A 20,435-nucleotide genomic window follows, 5' to 3' on the forward strand; every position below is an offset into this window, starting at 1 on the left:
TGGACTTCAGAAGAGCCCAGGTTCTTGATTCTCTTCTTATTCACATCAGTGAGACCAGCAGCTGAATGCAGAAGCAAGCAAAGGGTAGGGCAATGCCACAGAACCCGTCAGCACCACAGCAAAGGCATTTCTTCAGTTTGCAGTGGTCCTTTGGGAAATCCTAACAGCTGCACTAATACTGGATGTAATTGAAGAAATGTGCTCCTTAAACTGGCAGGTGGTTCAGTATTTAAACATAACGCCTGCTGAAAGAATGCTTAAAATATGAATTTTGACCTTCATGCAAACAAAAAAAAAAAAGAGATTTTTTTTTCCAGTATCTGTACAGATTTAAAAAATGATGGGGAAAGTTTTATTCAACAGTAACTTTTTTATTTCTTCATGCTGTTTGTATTTATTTTTCCCTTTTGCCACAATGGAAATTCAATCAAAGTCAAGCCTTTCCTCTCAAATGCCTGAATCAGATGCTTAAAATGTAACACCAGCAGCACTGTGAGCAGTTGATTAAAAAAATCAACCTTTTGCTCTATAGCTCAGAGAAATACCTTTTCCTTTTTTCTTATCCTGGTGGAGTCATTTGCTATCAGAACACATTGTGACCTGAAGTGATCTGCCATTGGTACCTTACAGGTTTTGGAAAATGTTGCTACTGGAGTATTTAATTCACCAGAGCTCTCCCGAGTCTGACCAGTTTGTTGGTGCAAAGTTCTGGGCTCGCAGCAGAAGCTCTGCTATCAAATGCATTTGGCAACTGGAAATCAGCAATTTGCTTCCTCTCACTCAGATGCAGAGAAAAGCAAAGTTTAGTTATTCTGGAAAGGGGAAAACCGGCGTGGAACAAGAATGACTGTCACTCTTCACCTTTCCAGCTTTCCTTTATGCCCCTGGGAATTGTAGTTTTTGTCTGTCACTCCCTCAAAAGGGGTGACTTCCCTCATCCCAGGAGTGCCCTGGCCCCCCTTTCCACCCATCTCTGAAAGAGCATTGCCCCAAATGTTAGTTTGGCAGTACTTAGAAGAGTACCAGCAGTTACCATAAGGAATTGACACCATTTCCTAAGGCTCCGTGTTTTCACTTCTACGGAAAACATGGAGCTGATCTAAGAGCACCTAATTTGGGAGCTGTAACTCCATCACAGTGAAAGGCGGCACTGGAAGACCACCTGTGGATTTCTGCAGATCAGATCCCCCGTAGTTAAACTGAATGTCATCACACTGTACTCAGCTGCTGATTCCAGGTTTGCTAATTTGTAAAACAACGTGAAGAAGATGCTGCAGTTGTGAACAGAGCAGCTGAATTATAGGTACTTAAGCAGCACTGTAGGGATATGAATTCTGTTTATTGCACAAACCTGCCTCTATAATTAATAGAAATAGTACCATTCCCTTGCTCTGTTTTCATTAATTCAGACTGATAGCTTTGGAAGACCAGAATGGATTAGGAAACACATTTTGGAAGAACAAGAGAGAACAAGAGGACTTTCTTGCTTTTTCAGTATCACTCCAGACCTCCTTCTTCAGTGTGCAAGGAGCAAAATTACCAGCAATGCTCTGTGTGTACCAGACCATCTGCCACCATAGTTGTAGCTTTGTTTTGCTTTTCCCTGTTTCTGAGAGGAGGGATCCAAACTTCCCTAGCTGCCTGTCTGAACTGAACATTTATGAAATATACTTCAAAACCTTGAGAAACAGCCACAGTAGTCATCCAAAACCTTCTTAAACCCCAACAGCCCTCTAAGACCAATGCCAGCAACTCTCAATAAAAACTGGCTGCAGGGTTTACCTATCAAGCTGCAAACAATCTGAACAGCCATGTCTCCTTTAGCAGGAATTTTATAGGCCTCTCCCCCTCTCTTAGGAGGTGTAAACACATCAAGATTTAACACTGTGCTTTATTTATCTCAGTGGTGTAGCATGTTATCATTCCCACAGAAGCACTGGTGATACTTTATCGTGGTGGAGAGGAGGACACTGCACGAAGCAGAGCTGATACACGAGCTGGCTTAGCCATGGCCAGTGACAGCTGAAATATAGCACAGGCTTCAGTCTGGGCAATACCTCATTATTTTGGATGCTTTGGGGACTGGAAGCAAGGGGTGTCCAGGAATGAGCATGAAAATCAGACAGCTACACAAAGGGCAGTGGCCTTCACCTCTCCAGGTGGAAAGCTCTGCCCCCAGCCCTGTCCCTCTCAAGGTCTGAGGCACAGGAATAGGTGTGTCAGAGATGACTTATCTTCCCCATGATTCATTGAAAAAACGTTAATCTTAATAGCTTTCTAACATGAAGTACATACCGACCACTGACCTGCCCCAAGGAGGGCCCCTTATTGATGTGACTCCTTAGCCAAATGTAATGCAATTAAATGATTGGATTTCATTACGTATATTGACATGGTGTCAGTGACAATTTCCATTCTCTCTATTATTTCTATAAATAAAGTCATCTGCCATAATTAGAAAATATGAACGTGCTAAGACCTCCATTAATTCTTCTCCATATTAATCTAAAATCTGGGCAGATGTTTATTAATACCTTGTTACACTGCGTTCATCAGCTGTTACCAAGAATAGAAAGATTGAGACCTGATCCCATGCTGAAGGTTAAATAAGAGCAGATCTGGCCAAATCTTAGCTTCTGGTTGACTTTTTGACAATATCTTGCTTTTTTTATCAAAATGCTTTTTAAACCTTTAGCCTCTCTCTTTCTATCTTCCCCTAAGTGTCCTTTGGACTCTATATGAGACTCAGTGGTGTTCCCCACCCCCAACATTGTGTTCTACAGTCCTCTAGCCTCATCCTGATGTCTGGTGTGATCTCTGTGGAGCTGAATTACATCAGTCTGTGACTGGCCCTCTGCTTCTCCCACCTGGAAAGTATTTGAGGAGCAGTGGTGCCAGGTGAAAGCCCAGGTCCAGCCCATTCAGTGCTGAGCATCTCCTGATGGGTGCTTGGGGACGGACGTGAGGAACAGCAGGTATGGGTGGACCTGCATGAAGCTGCAAGGAGGTCTGTGACCAGCCTGTGGGACCTCGTAGACCCTCCTGGTATCCTGTGGTTGGCAGGTTTAAGACCTGGTCTAACCTCTGTTCCAAACCATCTCCCATTGTCACTTTCACTGGGTCTTTTGCCAAGAACTTCTACAATTTATTTATGTTTCTCTGTTTCTTTAAATATTGTGCTTTGCAATGCAAGGTTGCTCCCAATCTACTTCTCCTTTCCCATTTGTCTAGTGTTTTCTGCCTCTTCCCACTCTGTAGTTTCTCACAGCCTGGTTTTCTGGGGAGAAGTCACAAGACGTACAATTTCATCTCATCCACTTTAGTGTTAGGAGCTTGCAAAAAATTACAGTAATTACCAGCTGAAAAAGAATGGTTTAGCCTGGGAGGCCAACTTAAAGCCAAAATAAAACATGGCTGTTCACAACTGGGATATACTTTGTAGGATAAGATGTAATGCACTGAACTGGGTGAGGCAACAGTTGGCCTGAACCTACCTTTAATATTTTTTGTCTGGGCCACACCTGAAATGAAACCTAGAGCATGTTGTGAATTATCCAGTTCTGGAAATGGCCTTTCTTTACTCTTTCTGTACCCAGCATGGAGCAGCTGGGGCTCCTGGACTTCACCAGGCCTTGAAGAAGATTTGAAATAATAATTTCAAGATTTCATTGGATAATAGGCATGGCCCAGAATCTACCATACAGTCATCATCTAAAATCCTGAACTGATGAACTAGATGATGTGTACTTTGAAAGACTGGTGGTGGTGGCTGACCCAGGCACACCCTACCCCATCTGACCTCATCTCATGGCAGCTTCAGAGACAACCCAAGCAGATTAAAATGGCTCAGCAAAACACAAACAGAGTTCATGTCAAAACTTCTCTAGACCTCAAAAGAAGAACATGGGTGCAAAATTAGGTTGTCCAGCTATGGAAAACATGTATGCAGGTACCCATGCTACTCCTTTACTCTCCCCTAGGTAGATTTCATTAACAGTGCTCAGACCTTGTTTTGTACAAAGTCTTTTAAAATTCATATACGTATAAAACAATTGAATAAAATCCAGTGGTGCTTCCACCACTCCGCATCCCTTGCCCATCTCCTTTGAGCTGGATGTTGCTTGTCTCTTTTCTTGTCTGTAACCTCTGAAATTATCACTTACTTTTTGCATCTTCTTTCCCTTTCCTGGAATTGCCTTTGCAGAAATGCACACAAACAGCTATTTGGGTCAGCATTTCAATTAGTTTTAAACTGTACATTCCTATTTCCTGTGTCTGTACTTATTTATTGTTATTTGTATTGAATCTTTGCCTGAGCATTTGCATTGATTCTGATAACTCTGTGGGGTGCTTATCTGTACAAATAGATCAATAGCTTTTGGACTGCACTTTCTGAAGGAACAGACTAAAGAGACTTGCTTCAAACTTGAAAGCTGCTGTACTGAATTTATTATTACAGCAAACTATTACAAATGCATGATCCACAAAATTACTTCAATCCCATGCTAAAGGAAGTGGATTTTGTACCTTTTCTTCCTGGTCATTTGTATTTAAACAGTTGCCCATCTTACACCTCCTTTTCTCACTACAAGCACCCTCAGTTCCTCAAGGGAAAGGACATTACTGATTTTACAGTGATATTCTTTCCAGAGTTGACAGGGTTGGGTTAATTGCTGGTCCCAGCAGGCCAGAGCATGTGGATCAACCTAGACTCCTCCAAGAGACTAATCTGAAGGGAGAATCTCATAGGAATCAATCTCCCATCTCACACGAGAAATGTTCCCTTCTCTTAAACTACAGTAAAACAAACCCTACACTAATCTGATCTGAATTAAAATCAGGCACAAAATTAAGACTAATTTCTATTTCTAGCTTGTTCAAGTAGAGACCTCTTTGCCCTGTCTTCCTCCGAGCTGATTTGGGGCTAAATGAAAAAACATAGCTCCACAAAATCCTTGTGTGAAGGCACCAGGAATGCAGCAAGATAATAGTACAGCCAGATAAGGGGGATTAAGATTACTTCTGGGCTTTTTTAAGAAATAAGAGGTGAAAAAGTTAATGGAACACTCAACTGGGAGACATTGCTGAGACCTGCAAAAAGTGATAAACCAAGGTAGCTGGGTGCACAGCAGTTGTGTTGTATGAAATACCATTGCGTGGCCAGACTTTTCCATGTACATCACAGCCTGCAGAATTCCGCATGGATTATAGCATGGAAAGCTGCCCAGCAGGAAAGGACTGGGGGTACTGTTTGACAACTGGCTGAACACGAGCCAGAGTGTGCCCAGGTGGCCAAAAATGCCAGCAGTATCCTGGCTTGTATCACCAATAGAGAAGCCAGCACGGCTAGGGAAGGAATTCTTCCCTCATATCAGCACTGGTGAAGCCACACCTCAAGTTCTTTGCTCAGTTTTGGGCCCCTCACTACATGTGTCCATAGAAAAACAACAGAACTGGGGAAGGATCTGGAGCTCAAGTTTGTTGAGGAGCAGCTGAGGGAACTAAGGAGTGTTTAGCGTGGAGAAAAGGAGGCTCAGGAGTGAAGTTATTGCTCTCTACAACTACCTGAAAGGAGGTTGTGGCCAGGTATTCTATCCCAAGTAACAAGCAAGAGGCCAAGAGGAAACGGCTTCAAACTGTGCTAGGGGAGGTTTAGAATGGATATTGGAAAAAAAACTCTGCAACAAAGTGGTTTTCAAGCCCTGGAACAGGCTGCCCAGGGAAGTGGTTGAGTCATCATCCTTGGAGGGATTTAAAAGATCATGTAGATCAAGACACATGTGTCATGTAGGGACATGGTTTAGTGGTGGACTTGGCAATGCTGGGTTAATACTTGGACTTGATGATCTTAAAAGTCTTTTCCAATCTAAATGATTCTATGATTCTATATTGAGAATTTGCTTGTATTGTTGTGGAAATTAGATGTTACTTCCATCGCCATGGTGAGTTTGAGTGGAATATTCTGTAGAGACAACAACAGCCACTGACAATCCAAATCCAGCAGATGCCTGATCTGGCTTGTGTTGAAGCTGATGAAGTATTTCTATTGTAGATAATGGACACTGGCCTCAGCCTCAAAAGAGTGCACTTCAGATTGAACTTCCCTGCCTTTGCAGTGATCTTATTAAATTTGCAGAGTTGGTATTAGATTTGCTCAGTGGTATGAGAACATTACTATTCTGTTAAATTACTTTTTCAGTTAATAATACATTCTTTTCTACAGGGGTTTTTCTTTCTTAAGTCCTTTTTCCCTCTTTGCCTTCAGCTGCTTTGGGAACTCATTCTCCCTTTCTGCCTTGAACTACTACATGCTGTTATCTGGCAGGGTTAACCAGCTCTCATCCACTTCTCATATGAGTGCTCTGTATGCTAAACTGTACTTTTGTCCCTTAGGCAAGTTGTCCCATTTTTACTGGTGAAACCAAAGCAAGAAGAGCCTCATGGGCTATGAGGAACTCTAAATCAAAACAGGTCCTTGACTGCAAGCTCTTCCAGGCCAAAGCTCAGCACTAACTTCTGGGAAAGCCCTCTTCATACCTGAGCCTTTCCTGTCCAACATAAAGATACACTTTGTGAGCCCATTCCCAATGAAACAGATCTCTGGGATCCAAACTGTATTATATTATTTGTAGTATTTACACCTGTAATACCAGCAGCATGCTAAGGGCTTTGAAGAGATCTTGGAAGACAAAGTCCCTGCCTAAAGACCTTAATATTCATATTTTATTCAAAATATAAAAATATACATACTCTGAGTCTGTAAAATGCCGGATTAAAAAGGCTTTTCTCCTTAAATTAGCTCACAGAAAGCTAACCCCCTGGAGGGAGTGAAGGAGGCAGCTGGGGAGGGAAGGGAGCCAGCACTACTGAGCACAAAGCGACTCTCAGCTGCCTCATCCGGAGATGCACTTTCAGCCTCAGCTTGGGGTCCTTATGGACTCTTTTATCCCTGGAAGCCCAGCTGGGATCACACAGGGGCAGATCCACTGTGCCACACCTGAATGTGCTCTTGTGCAGAAGCGAGTCCCAGCCCCGCTCCATCTGGGGTGGGGGAACCAGGGGCCATGCAGTGGAAATGTAGCCTTTGGATCTGGCTGTTCAAATGGCAGCTCTTGCACAAAATCAGACTGCTCTTCCTTTTTGTCAGAAGTCAAGGGTGTTTCCCAGTTTCTCAGTTCTGATTGCTGTGCACGGATCGCGCTGTTCCCAATATTTTGACACAACACAACTGTTTGCTATTTCGAGGTGCAACACATCACAGTGCCATCATTCTAAATAAAAACACATTAAATTACTTAAGAACAAAGGAAACCTCTTTAATAGCACATAAAGAAATCTTTTGGAAAAGATTATACTTCTGCATCAGTGAAGTTTAGGGTGAGTGGGATACTTCTGCCATAAGGGACAATAGTGCCAGTGAAATGGAGCACTGGAGTGCTCAGGAAGGGAACAGGGAATGCAGCTAACACACTTTTGAGCAGAGAAAGGCAGACCCACCACTACATGTTGACAGTTGAGAAGCAAAATGACAAGCATTCGGAGGCCATAAGTTCCAGCCTAGAACTCTCCAGTGGTAGAATTTTAATGTGTTTCCACATGAGTGATATTTAGTTAGATATTGTAAGCACAGTACTGGAAAATTAGGATTAGCAAATGAGTAAATTAAACTGAAAATTGGGTAAAGAGATTTGAAAGTAAACCTAAGGGCTTCAGCCGTGATGGACTTTGGTCTCCAAGGAATTTATTTTTTTTTTAAGATAGCCTCTGAATTCTTATTGGATTTTAAATTCCCATTACAGACATTAGAGATTTTGCAAGGAAATCTGATGGAGTTATAGAAGAACCATAACAGAACAACAACAGAAGAGATGTAGATTAAAAGTGATGGAATTTTTACTTAATGTCCTCTCTTTTGTGAAATGCTAATCACAGATTTCTGGTTAAATTTCTGTGATTCGTTCCTGGCCACAACACAATGACAAAAATACTTAACACAAACCTCATCGCCCCAGTCCCAGTTCTTAAGAACTTGTCTGTTAAACTGCCAAAATCCACAACTGTCTTTGCAGTTGTGAAACCCAAGGGAGACACAAAGGAAACTGCACAGGCAGACACAGGGCATAAATAACTCCGGGTATTTGCTGCATGGGGGAGGGAATCACCCAAAGGTGGCAGGCAAAGGAGATGGTCCCTGGTGGACCCCAAGGTGCACCAATTAACACCTGTACTAGAGCACCCTACCAAATGCACCAAGCTGAACCCACTTCTGATCAACAGCACTTGGATTAACAGAGGAGTTGGGATGCTGTGTAATCAGCCTTGTACTGACACCAAAATGAACCAGACAACTCCAATACATGAAACGGAAAAAGCAACAAGCATTACTAAAAGAAAACAGTGGGTTGTGCCCCAGTGACTCTCTCAGTATATTGTTTTTCCTACAAAAATCTGGAAGATCTGACACTTCTTGTATTGGTTCTCAAGGAACATTGCAAGAGTATTAGAGATAGGGGAAGAGAGATGCAGAGCAGTCCGATAACTTACCACGATAGTAGCTGTGAGTCAAAATTACATCCAGGGCTTCCCGCTTCAATTTGTGAGGTTTGATGATGCTGATCTTATCAGCAAGGTCATTCTAGCACCCATGTTTAATCCAGAATCTATTCTGATATTTGTTTAGGAGATTTGAGTAATCTCTTTAAGAGAATTAACAAGTGCTGGAGTCCTAAGGAAAAATCTTCTCTCAGCCCTGACTGGAGCAGAAGGATTGAGGTCATAGTTAGGCAAAGGCTTTTTTAAGGCAGTATGGAAACAAATAGAATTAACTTTAGAGTAAGTCACATTGTAGAATATGGAGGCACAAAGCTTGCAAATGAGTTTAGGTTGGTTTGGGGTTCAGTTTTCTGGTCGTCCTGGACACAACCCATGGCCTGCTACATGATGCAGGTATTGAAAATGCAATATGCAGAGGGGTTTGTTCTGGGCCACATACAACTACAGTCAGTGGCCAGACAACACATGGATGCTTTGCTGCCTTTTTCCAAAGTCACCATATGCTGCCTGGTGACTCTTCATTGCCCTGGAGCTCTGTGTTGGGAGGTAAGGTCTAGCTAAGGGAGTGGATTGGAAAATTCACTGAAACAAAGTCACTGATGCTCAAATGCCAAGCTGTTAAATCTTCAGTAAGTCACAGTTCAGAAATCAGTCATCTTTTTTTATAAATAATTAGTAATCACTGGATATTAAGTAAAATGTTCACTTGAACTCTTGGGTTTGAGTTTTGGAAGGGGCTTTGAGGAATCTTTCCACCCAAAGCTATTCTATTCTGGTTGTTGCAGGGGTCTAAAATAAACCATTTCCACGTGCTCTCATCGGAGACTATGGGGCTAACAACACATAAGATTAGTCCTTCTCTTGCAGATAGGTCAAAGAAAATAATGACAATCCCACAAAAGCAGAGTTCCCACAAGAGTCCTATCATGTCAGGCAGAACGGTCACCTAGCAGCTTGTGGCATTGTTGTACTATTAACCCTTGCACCCTTTTCCTTCCCAAAAGGCTGATAAATTTTTATCTAGATGCAGAAACAAAAAGCAACATCCTGGCCCATGCGGGTGAATACTCGTCTCAAGCATCCTGCTGTTTCACAGCTGGCAGCAACAGATAAATTCATTAGTTGTCTGAGCCAAGGTTCACCAGATGGAATCACATCCTGCTTAGAGGTAACGCTGGGTTATTGCAGCCTCAGGAGTAGAGGTAGCTTTGGGTATTAACTGATCTCACCTCCCAGGCTTTGGACAACCAGAAAATTTGGAACATCATTTGGAATCCTGAGGCCAAATACCCCAAACTTAAGAGGGGGTACTACAACTCACTTTGCAAAGCTTTACAGTGAAGTTTGCTTTGCTATCCAAGCCATAGGAAGGTTGTTATCTTTGTGTGGCTGATAAACAGCAATGATTTTAGGGTGAAAACAAGCAAGCCTCCCATTAAACTAGTGCGAAGCAGTATTAAAACTCATTTTTTCTACTTTTGAGAGACTTTTACATAGAGGTCTAGTAATGTTTTGACGTTTGGGGAAATGACAGCTTATATAACCAAATGGAAGCACCTAACATAGCATATGGGTAAAGTCCTTGGCAAGGACTATAAAATCAAAGGTAGATGAGGTATGGTGTTAATCAAAGCACATTTTCAAAAAAAGACGGTAGGGAATATGGTAAATATTTTAGGGAGATTAAGTAGTGGACTAATTAGTTGTCAGTGCTGGATTAATTGGACTCAATCTTAGAGTTCTTTTTCAACCAAAGGGACCCTATGAATCTCTGAAATATTGAAAAATTTTGTTGAAAAATTCAACACATCCTTGGTAGAGCCTCTGTAGGGGTGTGGAGGACCTTTGATCTTAAGAAACCCAGTGCATTTGTTGAGATTTCCAGTTAAATAACATCCCAGCATCCTCCCAGTCTTATGCCTGATGCAGAGTAGGGAGGTGAGCAGAGGTGGGAAGAAGATACTGCAAGATTGCCCAGCCTGGGGGCTCAGAGTGTGCTAAAAGCCCAACCTATGCTGGTCCTTACATGTCTCCTTTGAAATGAATGATGAGGACTTGCTGCAAGGTAGCCTGCCTGGAGGAGACAGTCAGACAGACATCAAAGGGCCCAGGCAAGGGTGCTCCCCAAAAACACTGTTTAAAGTCACTCGAAGTGAGCTGTCCAAGCTGGCCTGCTGGGCTGGGTGCTCTGGCATGAGCAGCAATGCTCCTGCAAATGGTCTGACCGTGCTGAACATGAACCCTCAAAGATTAAATTGGCACTTGCAAAATTCCATAATAAGAAGGGTTTAAAAGAAAGCAGCCATATGCTTCAGGAAAGGCATCATGCAGCCATCAGCCTGCATTGCCTACCACAACAGAGAGATGAGGAATCAAACAAAACAGGACCAGGCAACCTAAACCCCTAAAAACCCTGACTGCTTTCAGGCTCCACAGCAGGAACTCAGCCCTCACCATGGTTTCACGGTGTTCTACATTCACAAAATAAAACCTGCCTGGCTTTCTCATGAAGGTCCACAAAATGCTCTGACTGAAGCCAGAGGTCCCAGCATGGAAAATGCTCCTGTTCCAGGTCCCTGGCTGGGGGCTCCAGCAGGTGCCAACCAGCAGCTCCCTCTGTTTGGGCGACTGCCAGAGGTACCTTGGATTTTCTTTTTCTGACACTTACAAAGCTGTCTGACAGCAAGATGGAGAAATAGGCAGTTGAGCTCCTACAGCCTGTGAAAAGGAAACAAGCCCCTGGCCAAGGGAACAGGAGAGAAAAGAGGCACGTGGCATCTCCAGCTTTCCTAGCACTGTGTGGTAGCAGACATGAGAAATGACCCCCACTGCTTAAGCCCTTAACACTTAGAGAATTTCTTCTCGTAGTGTCAGATGGAAAATCTAAAAGCCTGGAAGTGTGGATGAAATCTCCGTTACAGGAAGGCACATAGTGACTGAATTCTCACAAGTCACTGAATTCTCATTTCTGCAGCTCAGTACAGCTCGATGTACAATTTGTTTTATCAGAAATGCTACCTGCTCCCTGGGATTCACCCCAGATCTATTCCAGGGCAACACTAAACAGATATTGCTCAAACTAAGGGACCTATGAGGCTGCCGAAGAAAAATACTAGGTAAGAAACACCAGCTGCCACTGTCTGGCTCAGAACTTCAAGAAGGAGCAGAATCAGCCCCAGTTCAGACTCCTGGTCACCATACCACTCCATGATCAATTAGAAGAGGTTCAGGCCATGCTGAAGACCTATGAGGCTCTGAAAGCTCAACTAAACATTTGGATGATTATCCAGATGGAGCCTTATGTGCAGATGTACAATACCCATTAGCATTAACTAATGCCTTGTAAGGGACCTCTGTAATATCCAGACTTCATGATAGCCAAAAAACACGTGGCCCTATGTCAGGCTCATTGCTATTTGCAGAAACAAAATCAAGGTGTGAAAAACCTGAAACAAACATAAAGGAAGAGGAGGTATTTCTTTGTTGGTTTCTCAGAGACCAGGTTCACAAGGGTGTAGAGGCACCACATGATTTACAAGTGGAGAGTGTATGTAACTGTCATATGGGAATCACATTCATGTACCAACACCTTCCTGTACGTCAACACACCTAACTGGTTTGGTAAAGGTTAAAAACCATCCTTTCTTCTTTTTCAATCACTGTGACAGTGAACTGAAACCTACTGATGCCACTAGTGCATCATACACAAAAAATCTGCTTTGGGTAAAACTTTCAGAAATGACTCAATGTTGAGTAACTCAGGTTTTGGTTGTATCTTGTGAGGGGAACTAGAAAGCAGTGTTATTCAAAGTGTTGTGTCATCAAGACATTTTTGGCATGATGTATCCCAACATTATATCCTAACAATTGCCAGGACCTGTAAAAGCATGTGGAAAAAATAGTGGTTTTATTTTTCCTGTGTCTATTTGAGGGGTTAGATATAATTGGTAATATAGGGCTTGCTACTACAAGTGAAAGTGTTAAATAAATGTGATAGTGGTTTTTATGATTAACTACCGCTAATAATCTATCTTTTCACGTGTGAGTAGAAGTATGTGATAAAGGCATTCCTTAGCAAGTTTGTGCAATTTACTCTCCAGCCATGACTCACTCCTTACCCTGAGAAGCAAAGCCCAGGTGACCCAGCTGTGGTGAACACAGAGCCATCACTGAGGTAGTATCCTTAGCAACATGAGCCACACAGAGAAACATCCAAAACATCTTCTACCTCCTGCTTGCTGTTCCTTGAAGTTGTTCTAAGAAAGCCAATGCTAAACCTTGTACCTGAATTTCACGGGTAGAATCAATGTATCACAAAGCAAATCCTTTCTCTTGAAAGCAAGTTATAACTTCAGCTACTGCCCTGACTTCAGGCTTAATAAGAAAAATAACATTAATTTTTTAAATCTAATATCTCCAAAACACTTTGGGCTCATAAAAAAATAACAGAAGAAGTTTCTGGGTCCTCAGCTGATACCGATTGTCATTAGAGATTTGTTGAAGTTAAGGAAATCATGGCAATTCGGAGCAATCAGCCCAAGATGAACGGGGTGTTTATGGGTTCCAGCTGCTCATGATCAAGGCTAGATTAAGAGCAGATAAATAGTTCACCCAGGAAAGATGCAGGGATGGTTTCTTGAGGATTGTTCTGTGGGACTTATTGCTGAGATAGTTGGAAGAAAAGTATCTCAGGGTTTTAGTGGTTTTTTTTCTTTTTTTGGAGATGTTGGACCAAAGAATTGGGAGCTGTTTGAAATGAAGAAGAATGCTTATAAACAAGTGGAAAAGTGCCCTTTGTGCATTCAAGGTATTGTGTCTGGTAGTCCTAAGTATTTCTGATTTTTGTGTGCGTTGCTTCTTAAAGTATCTCTGCTCCTTGCACTGCAGGCTTTTGGGGTAAAGTGTGTATGTTGTACTGTATTGAGATGCCACTTTTTGTGTTCACTGTAATCTTCATCAAAGTTCAGTAAGGCTGAATGTATGTACTTTCCTCTCTGCTGTAGGAATGTGGTCATGGAAGGAGTGTGCAGAAATGAGTGTATTGATTTATGCCTATCACTGTCTGACAGGAGCAGATGGGGGTCTTGGAGTTTTAGTTTAGCTGATGGGCTCTTCTAAACTTGACCTGGTTCTGCTGCTATTACATGTGAGTTACCTTTGATGCAGCTAGATCACTTTTGAAGTATTGTAGAAGGTGAAATGGAGTCAGCTTTGTAGGCAGTAATATCAGAATGAGATTATTTAGGCTGAAATGAGTCAATATTTGGAAAATTCCACTGTTGGTAACAAAACCTTGCCTGAGGGATGCTGATTGATGCTGCCTGTACCAGATGGGAGAGTGGGTTTGTAGCATGAGACTAAACCTGAGTGCTCCTGTGGACACCCCTAATGGGGATGCAGCTTGGGGGGAAAACATGAGGGTGCAGTCAGGAGAAGGCACATGTGGGCACCAAGTTATCTCCTTGGGGAAAGAATAGTCATGGGTTTCAGTTAAAGGAAGAAAAAGTAGTCTTGGAGAAGACATAAAAGGACAGATTTGAGCTCTGGCAGGGCTTGTTTGCCGTGGCCCTGTCCCCACCCAGCACGAGGGTGCCTGGCCTGCTATTCCAGGGCTGTGAGCTCCTGCTGGCATCAGAAGCAAGAGGCCTTGGCTGTGTTATGCTGACACTTGTTCTATAAAATTGACAGCAATAGTGAATGATAGCCCATATTTCTGCAATATCTTCTTCCTCGGGACACCTACCAACATGCCATTGACAATGCTTTTGGGGGCTGGATTTTGGCCAGGTTCTTGGAGAAGCAAAATTTTGGCCTTGGTCCCACAACAGGGAGCTCCAGTTCATAATGCTTATGATCAGGGATGAGGGACTTGCTTTTCCTTCTCCGTGCTAACTACCTCTCCTAAATAAATAACTCTTCTTCACAGCTTATGCAGGACTGTCTAGAGGGTCTTTAAGGGTGCTAACTGCCCAAACTGAGTACCTAGTTGGTCTTGGCTTGATGCTTAAACTCTGAAGCCCCTGCTTCTAGTTGAACAAGTGTATGAGCTCAAATGGGTGTTTTTAGGTGGGAGCAGGCTGCCTGTAGTGCCAGAGAGCAGATCTAATGACATATCACTGGAGCTGTTCTGGGCTAGACTACAGCAATAACTTATTAAATATAATTCTGAGGGAGCCAATTTTGGTGGTGTTAGAGTGACCACAAACATTTGAGGAAAAAAAATGAGTCCTCTTTCCATCCTTGGTCCGTTGCACAGCTCAGGACTTCTCTGGTTATTTGTGGACGGAATTTATTGTTGATTATTGTATTCCTTGGCATGAACTGAAATTTCAGCCTCCAGGTTCATGGCTGTTAACCATGGCGGAAAAAAGCGACCCATTTGTCTCACATAATGAGTTTGCCTGTGGAAGCTGTAGGTGCTGTGACTGACTTATGACTGTGGCTGGGTACTTGCATCAGGTGCAAACAAAAATGTCCAGTCTGGACTGGGTGCTTGTGAGTGTGACATGATGGTCCCTCCTGCAGATACTGGGCTGGGAGCAATGCTCCAAACCAGCTGTGGCTTACTGGTGCCCTTATGAAATCTACTGCTTCTGGGTTGAGTGTGGTTGTAAAGGTACAAAGGAGATGAATTGAACACACCTGATCCTTTTACAGTGAATTCTGGTAGAGCCTTTCTGCTCAAACTTTTTATCTTGCTCACTCTGACATTAGTAATTTGCTGATCTTTTTGATTCACCAGCATAAAATGAAACAGTCACGGATTTGCACTGCAGGAGCAAGGATGGGAGCTGAAGCTTTCAAGCACCTTATGTGTATGCAAAGGAGACTAATGCATCTGAGGCTGTGACTGCTCTAAAGACTACTTTAAATCCTTGAGTGTGGGCCTGAGTGGAGTTTGAACAAGCTGTGTGCTTATGCAATTAAGGCAAAGCTGTGCTGCTTCTTGAGCACTTACAGCTCTTGATAGGAATACAGACAGGTCAGACAATTGCTATGTGGTCATCTCTTTAATCCCTAAATGGAGGGAAATTGGCCCCTGTGGTGCATGGAGTAGCAGTGGGTTTCTCTCTCAGGCTGTGTAAGAGCCAACTCAGACTCTGAGCAGTGACTGCCATTTCAGCAGCACCTGTGCTCTTGTTTTGCTGCTGGTGGTGCTTGTTTTTGTGGATCAGGAGTCTGCAATCAATTCCAAAAATATCAACAGTACATTTTGAGCCCATGAGATCAGGAGTGGATGTGCACGTTGAAGAAAGCACTGAAGAAAAAAATCACACTTTAAAAGCAGCATGAATTTTATAATCACGGTAAAGGACTGACACACCAAGGCACTGTTTTTAAACAGAGTGAAACAGAAAATAAGGAATCAAAATTTCCATATTCTGTTTCAGGTTTTTTCAATAACTTCTATTTGGAGGTAAACAAGTGCCATCCTTCCCCACTTCTGCCTCCTACAGTCAAGGCAGAGCTGTAATTGGGAACAGAGCTGTCCTGACTTCAAGACTGTACAGTGATGGAAAGCCTTGGTGAAATGCTCCTATGGAGATATAAAATGATTAATCTACAGGCATCTGAGAACACTTATGACTTAGCTTTTGGTCTTGTATCTGTTATTTCACTTATGGGACCGTTAATAATCTCATAATGCACATCAGGCCTTATCTTAATGATTAAAAAATGATTAAAAAGGGTCTGTTTTATCTCTAACTAGCAAGAAATGCAATTATTTTAAGTAGTGCAACGTCCCTACCACTCAGAAGTGATATTAAATGGTTTTAATAACTTGGCTGAAGGGTTCTTTCGAGGTGCTGGAAGCACATCATCCCTCAGATGAGCATCTTTGTGACAGTTCTGGAGCTGGTGTGGGGGCAACACAGAGGGGCAGGGGGCCATGAGATCAGGGCAGAGGAAGGTGAAGAAACTGTAGGAATAAGTAAATTTACAGTGTCAGGTGTAGTACTTTAGCTTAAGAACAGCTGAGGAGGTATCTGGGAAAGGCCTGGGTGGGAAATCTAACAAGGATGACAGAGCTGGGGGACACAGAAGGATGAACACAAGCTGAGTGGAAAGGGAGAGGGCTGGAGATGGGCTGAGGGGGAAAAATCTCTTTTCCTTTGCCTCCTAATGCTGACCTGCTAGTCCCTGGGAGGCAGGGACAGTGCTGAGACCTGCCAGGTCTGCTGGCAGGGCTGGGGTGCTTCCCATTGTGATCCCCCAACTCTGACACTTCCAGTGCTCCTCAAAACCCCACAGCTTCACCCAGAGATAATTAACTGTGTTATTAGCAGGGATCAGATTTCTGTTTTAAGTGGAATAAATCTAACTGTAAGCACGTGGGTGTGACGTAGATGAGCTTAAGCCATTTCTGAGGGTTTTTCACTTGTTCTTCCCTCGCAGGAGACATGTTTGATCTCCCCAACAGCCTTTACACATCGGCAGTAGAGTTAAGAACTAAAGCAGAATAAAAAATGGACAGTTTTTCAACCTTGTCACATCTCTAGTATGGTGTTCTGCTGCTCAATTCAAATGAACCCAGTACAGAAGCTAATTGCTGATAAACTGGGATCTTTCAAAACTCCAATTAAAGGCAATTTTATATCTCCCTGTTATTAGGAAGAATATAACTGCTGCTGGACACATAGCAATTAGCAAGACCAGCTGACCAACTGAGGGGTGGACTGACCTGCTTTAGAAATGGACAAGGCTCTGCTGAGCAAATTGGAATTAAACTGACTGATGCTATAGAAATTTGGCCTGTTATTCCTCCTGCACACCCCAACAATGCAGCTTTGAAGTGATGTTTGAGCAGTAAGTTGCAGGTATGTGCCTGTGCTGGGCTAAGTAAAGCCAACTTGATATGAACCCAGCCCAGCAAACATTATCAATGTGTGCCTGAAGCACAAGGGTCACAAGAATCTGTGAGGTTGCATCAGAAGTGCAGACCTTCAGTTCTGTACTGGAGAAGCTTTACATAAGTGACACCTAAATAATTTTCTGCCCAGCTCCCTACTTTCCACCTTGCTTCATTTCTGGTGAAACCCCTATTGAAATTGCACTGCCTCACACCTTTATTAACAACCAAATATTCCACCCAGGAGTGTCTGCCTGGGCACGCAGAAGTGAGTCCCTGGCCACGTGGGAGCTGGAGTGACTTTGCCACTCAGTTCAGCCAGCACTAAAACTATTCCTGTTAAAGTGCCCTTCTACAGTTGCACTGCAACATCTCTGCTCTAGACCTCTAGTTAAATGCATGTTAAAGTCCAGGATCAATCTGCCTGGCAGTAAACTAATGGTCCATGGTGTAGCTACTGCTGTGATGCCTCTTCCATTAAGAGAGTCAGTGTTGCCTTAAGCGGCTTGTACGTCCAGAATAATGGTGCTTGTGGCTTGCACCTGCATTGGGGGTGATGCTTGTTGCATTTAAACCAGATTATATGGCCCAAAAGGCATTGCTCAGCCCAAGAGGCACTGCAGAGCTGCAGTGTTCCAAAGGGAGACTTTTGGACTTCTGCCATGTCCCTCCATGCATCGTTTCAGGAAGTTTGTGCAGACCCCTTTGCCGATTGGATTTTGCTGCCTCTGCCTGCCCTTCACCTGCAGGGATGTTGCAAGCATCAGTACTGCTGTGTTTGCAGCCTTGAACAAGCAAGCAAAAGCCAGGGGACTCCTTTGCTACCTCTGCCCCTCTGCTGGCACAACATCCAGCATCTGGCTATGGGTCCACCGATCTAGAAAGTGACCCTTAAATATTAAGGGCAGAGATGTTGGGCCATTCTGGACACATGCAAGGTTCCAGTACCCTGGGCTGCCTCTGGCATTTTGGATAGTAGCCTAGAAGGCACTGGACCTGGAAAGTTGGGATCTCCCAGCAGCCTGCCACTTGGCATGCAAAGCAGCACAGAGAAGGGGTGACTTCTCCAGCTCTCTTAAAAGAAAAAGGAGAAAAGGGAATAAGAAACATTTACCAGCTTTGAAGGCGGGAAGGATGCTGAGGCTTTCTGCTTTCCTTTCCCATTGCCGTGCTCCTGGTCTCTCTTGGGCCCCATGTTGTAAATCCTATGCTCCCATCGGAGGAGTGCTGGCTGCAGGCTCCCTCCAGAGCCCCTTGACGCAATCTGGGTCATTCAGAGAAGGTTGTCAGGAATGATCCTACACCTCCCTGCTGTGCTGGCACTGAGCTTTGCCTTACAGGGCATGACAGGTGCTGGGTTGATCCTGAGTCATGTTCTTAAACCTGTCTGACCCAAGCCACCACAGCCCTGGGGTCCTGAGTTTAGGCAGTTTTGGGACACCATGTTGGAGACACAGGGGAAGTACCCTGTGGCATCTAGCTACCCATTTTTTTGGGTGGCGAGAAGTCAGTGATGGAGGCTAGGACAGGGTATCCCTGTGAGGCAAAACCCACCTGACAAGGGGCTGCTAGAAAATAAGGGGGTTTTGAGCAGGGCAATGAAGCCCTCCTGGGGAAAGGCAGGAGCAGATTATGACAGAGAGCTAATCTGTATGGCTGTTTCATAAGTTTCCCCAGTGCCTGGACTCTGTGCTCAGCAACAGACACTAACAGAGACTATATGTGCTGAGAATAACTGATTTCTCAGAAGCACCATGTCAAAATATGTGGAAGTTTAGAGCAAACTAATGTCAGTTTCTTTGTATTTTAGTGTTATCTAACAACCTCTCTCCCCATTCCCACACCAGGTTAATATGGGGTTGGGGGGTAGATGTGCTGTCAAGCACCACAGTTTGGTGGAGGCCACCCTTCACCTGGGGATTCACAAGAAATGTGAGCTGCCACCTCTTTCCTTGACCTTATTTTTGGTGTTTGCACAGACATGTGTAAATCTAACTCCTAACATGACAAACCTAACTCCAAAACTGCTCAGATCATTGTCAATCTTCTACTCATTTACAGCAGATGAAATTCACAAGCAAAGGCAGAATGCAGGTGCTCCTCCAGCCCCGGGACCACACCACAATGGATTTTGCTACTGCTGGTCCCTGTGCTCAGACCAACTGTGCTGCACAGCAAAAATCACAAACAATTAATTTCCAAGACTTTCCAGATTGCTATTATGTGGAAATGAAGACTTAAGTTCCCATCTGGACACTTGTCCTATTCAGCTGCAAGTTTTTATCCAAATTATTTAAATGCTTGCTGCCTCAGTTTTTATGTTTGTAAGTCCCTAACCTGCCTGTTTGCTATTCCTGGATTAAAATTACTGTGAAGGATACAGTTCCTCTTCTAGCAGCTGCTGCTTCTTGTACATGTTTGGAAAAGCAGACTCTGAATGTATTTTGGGGAATATAGATATTCCAAATCAGCTCAGGGCTGGAGTAATGCCACTGCTGTGGGTATAGCACGATGTCTGTAAGCTGGGCAGTGTGGAAGTTTGTGTGCAAGTCCTCAGTCCTTCTCTGTTTTAAATGCAAACATAAACGACTCCAATTCCCCCTAAAGTCAATAAAGATCACAAATATGAAGTCAAATAAGACCCAAAAGCCCAATAAAGTGTATTAAAGCTGGCAGTATGTTTTAATTTACTACTTCTACACCTTCAATTTGCCTGACACAGCTGGGAAGTGCTGCCAGTGAACGCTGCATGAGCTCCTGTGTGTGTGAAGTTGGAGGGGGACGGACAGCGAGTTACCCGCTGGCTGAGAGCCACAGCTTGGAATTTCCTGACAGTTTTTCCTTGTGGTTCCAAGAGCAGCTTGCTGTCAGGGAGTGTTTCTTGTGTCCCTTCCCTACCCCATATGCTGTTTTCAGTCTCCATTGCATCATTCTGGAGTATTTTGTTTTCCAAATGAGGTCCACAGGGTGCTCTAAGCTGTCCCCTTGTGAAACATCACAGTATGCACCACTTAAATGTTACTCTAAGCCT

At 43.5% G+C, this 20,435-nt stretch overlaps 1 protein-coding gene across 5 annotated transcripts in view; it reads right to left on the reverse strand.

Annotated features, from left to right (window-relative positions):
• Nucleotides 1-20,435, reverse strand: part of KCNMB2 (potassium calcium-activated channel subfamily M regulatory beta subunit 2) — a 98,857-nt gene that overhangs the window by 29,817 nt on the left and 48,605 nt on the right. For 2 of the 5 annotated variants that reach the window (XM_050308244.1, XM_050308243.1), the window contains exon 2: nucleotides 18,519-18,668. The exons of the other annotated variants lie outside the window; for them this stretch is intronic. In XM_050308244.1, coding sequence (XP_050164201.1) covers nucleotides 18,519-18,668 — 150 coding nt within the window. The remainder of the gene's footprint in view (nucleotides 1-18,518; nucleotides 18,669-20,435) is intronic. 5 annotated transcript variants of the gene reach the window in all.

The sequence above is a fragment of the Myiozetetes cayanensis genome, unplaced genomic scaffold, assembly GCF_022539395.1.
Source record: "Myiozetetes cayanensis isolate MyiCay16 unplaced genomic scaffold, myiCay2020 scf13, whole genome shotgun sequence".
Lineage (NCBI taxonomy): Eukaryota > Metazoa > Chordata > Aves > Passeriformes > Tyrannidae > Myiozetetes > Myiozetetes cayanensis.